The sequence below is a fragment of the Xyrauchen texanus genome, chromosome 27 (assembly GCF_025860055.1).
Source record: "Xyrauchen texanus isolate HMW12.3.18 chromosome 27, RBS_HiC_50CHRs, whole genome shotgun sequence".
Classification (NCBI taxonomy): Eukaryota; Metazoa; Chordata; class Actinopteri; order Cypriniformes; family Catostomidae; genus Xyrauchen; species Xyrauchen texanus.
This window is the reverse complement of record NC_068302.1, coordinates 32,646,042-32,652,257: the sequence shown is the minus strand read 5'-3', so window position 1 is coordinate 32,652,257 and position 6,216 is coordinate 32,646,042. Positions and strand designations below refer to the sequence as shown.

Genomic DNA, 6,216 nt, shown 5'->3' with positions numbered 1-6,216 from the left:
TCTATATGCAATGAATTGGAAGAATAAAATTGTAGATTTATATTATTTTGCACTGAAAATGTGGTTCAGGATATGGATGTAGGCTCCATTTAATTATAGAGAATGTAAGTATAATTAATCATTTTCATCTACTGACACACAAATCATGGCTAGGAGTGGTGGTGGTGTAGTGGGCTATGCACATAACTGTTAATCAGAAGGTCACTGGTTCGATCCCCATTGTGTCCTTGAGCAAGGCACTTAACTCCAGGTTGCTCTGGGGGGATTGTCCCTGTAATAAGTGCACTGTAAGTTGCTTTGGATAATTTCTGATTTCTCCAGTTTAGAATTAGTGCACTCACAAAAATTGGATAAGACGTTGTGCACAGTTGTAGCGCATTGCTCATGAAAAAAGACCCCTCAGTGTAAATAGCATTTATTACTATTTTCACATAGTGCAAATAGCATTTGCCTTATTGTTTTGCCATCTACAAGTGTTAAATCTGTCTTTATTGTTTTGTTCAGGGGATTCCAGGACTTGAAGGTGAAAAGGGAGATGTCGGTCAAGAAGGATCAAAGGTATCACTGTATTTCTTTATAACAACAATTAGTAAGGAAGCCCCAGCCACCTGTTGTGGAATATACAGTAAATATGTTTCTTTTATTAAATTGGCTGCCATATGTTTGCTTTATTTGTGGTCCAAAATCCACACAAAATCTTGCCACCAGAATATAATGCATTACACAATGCATCTCTCCACATTTACTAAAGAGATTAACGTAATTAGTAAAACTGTTTAACTATCTTAACATGTTATTTAATTCAATGTTTTACAGGGCTATTCAGGTTTTAAAGGATTGCAAGGGCCCACCGGACCACCAGGAGTGAAAGTAAGTTCAAATGAAATAAAAGAAGTCATTTACATTTTTCAGCAGTATTGAATGATTTCCTACATCTTGCAGGGAAAACAAGGAGCTCTAGGGTACAGGGGGCGACCTGGGCCAAAAGGGATACAGGCAAGTTACTACCTGCAGTATTTCATTTTCAGTGTAACTTTACTTTTAAAAGTAACTCATTCGAATATTGCGTTACTCCTTAAAAAAGTAACTTAATCAATTAAATCCAATTAATAGATTTTTTTTATGGAAAGTAAAGTATTACATTACATTTGCATTACTTTTTTCTCACAGCCACTTTCTCTTCTGCTATGCAATACATTCCATACAAATAAGCCATGCATTGCATACAAGAGACATTACAGGTCATGCTAGCTACTGTTCACCACTCATGTCAAAACAACATAGTAAACAAACAGATATTTATAAAGTAGGTCTTCACGTCATATTTATAATAAAGAATCAATAACATGAATATGCATGATTTGTTTTTCCATCAACATGGCAGCCAATATAAATAAAGAAGAATAACCACTGTCTAACCTAAAGCAGCAAAGTCCAACACTTGAACCAGCATCATATTTGTCATCATGTGCTGTGCCCATCGACAATGCCAGAGTCAACTTGAGATGTTCTTCAAAAGTCAAGATAAACTTCAGTGGGGAATGCCAGTCTAACATGTTCAAGGAACAAGTCTGATGAATAAATTAAAGTTATCTCAGTGCATGCTTGTTTAGAGTTGATCCACAGTGTGCACAGATGCCACAACTTCAAAGGCACATTTTGATACAACTTGAATTAAGTAGTTTTTAATGCTACCAAAATGTCATAAAAATGGTTTGTTTCGTAAATCAAAATACTTGTTTATTATGAAACAAAAATGTAGAATATTTTTAGAAACTAAGACATTTTCTCTGTGTAGTAAATCGATGTACAATGCTGCTCGGAGCCACAGATCCAGAGTCTTTTCTCATCCCATTCTCCCAGTTACAGGGAGCTGTAACACTGAGCAGTTCGGCAGCATAAGTTCGAGCGAGTATTTCACCCTGTGTATCATGTCGTTGCCAGTGGATGAATAGTCTTATAATCCCTCTGCCTAAACGGGTTTTCTGATTTAATGCTATGTATATTAACACATGAATCATCCGCGTTTCACTCAAACAAATGTTGACCTCATATTACGCTAAACATGAAATGCGTATGCACATTAGCGAGTTGATTGAAAGGTGATGTTTGTATCTAAAAGGTGATTGGCTTTTTTACCTGCAAGGTGGGACTTCCTTTCTACACCCATTGACTGTTGGGTGCTAGAGCTTCTTGGTTAGGTGTTCCAATTCCCATTCATTTAAATAGAAATGACTCATTTCTATCTGCTAAATAATCTTTGACCTCACATTCAATAGAACTATAATGCCCATCATGCACTACGTCTCCTCCATGAAGTTTGCACACTTTTACTCCTGATTTCTCCTAATACAAGAACAGTAGATGTGTACAAAAGCAACACGTTTTTTATTAAAAAATTAACTCCGTTATCATGGTCTAAGATAAAAAATACTGCGTAACTTTATTCGTTACTCGAAAAGTAATCTTATTATGTAACGCACATTACTTTTATCGTGTTACCCCCAACACTGTTCATTTTAATTTTTCTTGTCTTGTTTACATGTTTCCTGTGAATCGAGTTTCTTATTTTACAAATATGTGTTGTTTGTTGCAGGGTGAAACTGGTGCTCAAGGGCCTCCTGGCAGGAGAGGATTGCGTGGTGCACCTGTAGGTCTATTAGTAAACTCATTAACCGGCTTTATCTGCTTTATAATAATGACACAGATCAGTCACATTCTTGTTTTGCTTTACAGGGTCCATCTGGAAAGAAGGTGCGTACTGAAATTGCAGGTGTGATTATGTCATTTATATAGCTCTCCTTATCTTTAACCTGTACCTGAGGTAGGTACAGATTTAGATCTTATTCACAGTCATCATGACCTGTACGTGTCCTGAAATGCTGTATTCAAAATTCTGAAATGTAAACCTGGAAATAAACAACGTTTTAGGATTTTAAAAAAAGAAAAAGAAAAAAAAGTAATAGAGTAAAATGTAGAAGTTTTTAGAATTCTGCACTTTTTACAGGTCACTAATGAAATGTAAGCAAATTTGTAATACAGGTTAGATTTCCTTGCTTCCTTTGAAACAAACAAATGTGACCATATAAACAAATTAGACATAAATGTTTTTCTTAACCTCTTCAACTCTGTGGACCCACCAGCAAGTCCAAAAGGGGGTGCTATGTCACGGAAAAAGTTTACACTTAAAATATTAGAGTTTCTGGATACATAAATCAGGCATATTGGATATTGTTTAAAAGCTTAGAATCTGACCTCTTCATAGATAACCTCTGATCAATTCTGCATTAATGTTACATAAAGTAACAAAATTAGGCCTGAAAACATCCGCTTCGGAAAAAAGTGCCACCTAGAGGTAATGTATTACAAATATAACAATTAACATAAAAGTCTTTCAAATAGGGCTTAAACAGACAAATCGTATGTCAAAGGAAAGCTTTCATTCTCCTCATGAATGTGACTGTACAGTTTATTTTGTTGCCCTAATACCACAGTTCGAACGATTTTCCAAAGAATCAAAAAATTAAGTATGACATCAACATCTTATATGTCCAGAACAGGAAAGGCATGCTAAGCAAATCATCGGAAATATATGTTATCGACTATTGACGTTAAAGTGACACCTTGTGCTTTCTAATGACACCTAGATTAAGCTTCTAGTCCACTCACATGACAAAATATTCTATGAAACAATGGGGTTGTGCATGAACTAAAAATTAGACGGAATGTGTACGAGCACATCTGTGAAGGCTAAAATGCATTACAGTGCCATTGACCTTTCAGATCAGCATATTGTGATGGAAGGTAATTGAGGGAGATAGAGTGAATTGAAACAGATTTATTGTACAGTACATGCTTAAAAGGTTTTTGGGTTCTGAAAAATGAGACCACTTTTCGGCAAGAGTCGACAGTGTGAATGGTGAGCTTTGAGAGTGAAAAATTTCAGACGGCAACCCAAAATTTACCAAGAGTTGAAGAGGCTGAGCATTGTTCATATCAACAGGGTATTGAAGGGGTTCAGGGATTACCAGGACAAAAAGGTGTGAAAGGTCGGAGAGGACCACCAGTAAGTGACTGTTACTGTGTAATTGTCATTTAATTATTTAAATTCTTTTCATTCTTTATTTATTTTTTTATAGTTTTATAGTAGTATCATTGTTGATCTATTGAAACATTGCATTATTGTCCTTTCAGTTTAAAATGTATATGTTCATATTATTTCTGTTTTGTTTGTTTTTTCTTTGTTTGTTTTTTGACCAATCATATCTGACCCATTGAATCAATGATCTCACAGGGAAAACCAGGTATTCCTGACCAGCAGACACCAGGGCAACATACTCAACTTCTGGTGCAGAGAAGAAGGTCACAAAATGTTGGTACAAACTCAAGCAATAAACCTTGGTTTGTTCAGCACTGAAACACACTTTTATGGTCAAATATACCTAGGTAGAATTACAGGTGACATGGGGTTGCAGGATGACTCAAGATAATTAGCATTTAGAGGGATGGGATCAATATCATTTTGTTATATTGATTGTACATGCATCTTTTTTAGAAAACATCCAGAAAGTTGCCCAGAAATTCTCGATTTGATGAGCACGAAGAGTGGATTGGGGAGGAGTGGCACTCACACAGCTGGCATCTGGGCACCAAAGACAGCCCTGCCACCAACTGCAGAGAGCTGAGTCTTATCCACCCTCATATCAGAGATGGTGAGCAGAACCCCAAATGGTCCCTTGAGAATCTTTACATTTTTACAGTGTATGTTCTGAATAGTGTATTGGGAGATGCCCAGCCTCTATATCTGGAACTTGTCAATTAGCCTATTTATTTAATTAGAATATGCTGGTCTTATTTAAAGGAATTTTATGTTTACACTTAATGGAGGTCGTTTTTCACAGGGCATTACTACATTGATCCTAACCAGGGATGTCCATTTGATGCTCTCAATGTGTTCTGTAATTTTACTGCTGGAGGTCTAACCTGCGTGTCTCCTGTCCAGTCCAAAGTAAGAGGATCTTTATGATATATAATTTTCTTTTGATCATTCAAAGACATGTAAACAGATTTTCTTTCATCTAAAATGCCCAAAACTGGAAGATATGATATTGAATGCAATACTATAGCATTCAATATCATACAAACTAATATTTGTCACATTGCTGTTGTAAGACTTCAGGAATATGGTCGTCATGGGATACTAAAAAAGGGTTTAGTGAACAATACAGAGGCTTCAAGGTAAAGATGTTAACAGCAGACATTTTTTTAAATTGTTTAGAAATCTTCTATTTAGTTCTAGTGACTATCCTTATCTATTGACTGCTGTGTTCCACAGTTTGAGTACAGAGATCTTGATGTTGTCCAACTGCGATTCCTACGGTTAAACAGCAACTCTGCCATACAAAACATCACTCTGACATGTCCCAAAAACCACAGCCCCACTGCTAAACACAGAGATATGACCAAGAGGGTGGTACATTTACTAGGAGACTCCAGTGAAGAAATTGATCCATCTCTTGTCACCATATCAAAACGTGGTTGTGAGGTTAGAAGTTTCATCCATCCATCCATCCATCTATCCATCCAATGCAATTTTATTACAATGCATTAAAAGTAAATCTATTCCATAACCAAGCATGTTGTGATAGCCAAACATAATTTTATAAAAATGTCCCTGCTTTATCTTTGCAGGTAGTGGCACTGGTGAGGGTTTTGAGTAATTTAGAGCTCCATAGAGGAGACATGCAACTTCTACCCATTAGAGCAATATCTATAGAGGGCAGAGGAGACACCTGGGAAGAAGATGTAAGCATTGTTCTGGGACCTTTGTGCTTTTTATAGCCTCCTTCCAGAAATAGACACTTCACAGGGCATTTGGGAGGCATGCATTGTTCACAGCAGATATTATACATGCAACCTATGGGTAATCATTATATAGTTTGTAATGCATTATGATCAATGATAATAACAAACGGAATCTGTTCTCTGGGTTTATAGTGTTCTAAAATATTTAAATAGTCTAGACTGAAGTGCAGTAATAGTGTGTGTGTGCATGTGTTGTGGGTATGTGTTTATTTAGTCTTGTGTTTCAATGTTTGGTGAGTATTTATGATAAAGATTTATTTATGCAATGTTGTAGGAATTTCATGTTTGTATCAGAGGATAAAAGCACAATGCTTTCACAGTTTTACTATTATACAAATTTCAACATCACAG

At 36.1% G+C, this 6,216-nt stretch overlaps 1 protein-coding gene across 1 annotated transcript; it reads left to right on the top strand.

Moving 5' to 3' along the window:
- The first annotated feature begins 3,497 nt into the window (after positions 1 to 3,497).
- On the top strand, positions 3,498 to 6,216 carry LOC127621461 (collagen alpha-1(XI) chain-like). Its single transcript, XM_052095059.1, has 7 exons — positions 3,498 to 4,066; positions 4,295 to 4,372; positions 4,556 to 4,712; positions 4,902 to 5,008; positions 5,173 to 5,238; positions 5,336 to 5,545; positions 5,692 to 6,216. Exons 1-7 carry the CDS (start codon positions 3,917 to 3,919, stop codon positions 5,839 to 5,841), a joined length of 918 nt encoding a protein of 305 aa, XP_051951019.1. The 5' UTR covers positions 3,498 to 3,916; the 3' UTR covers positions 5,842 to 6,216.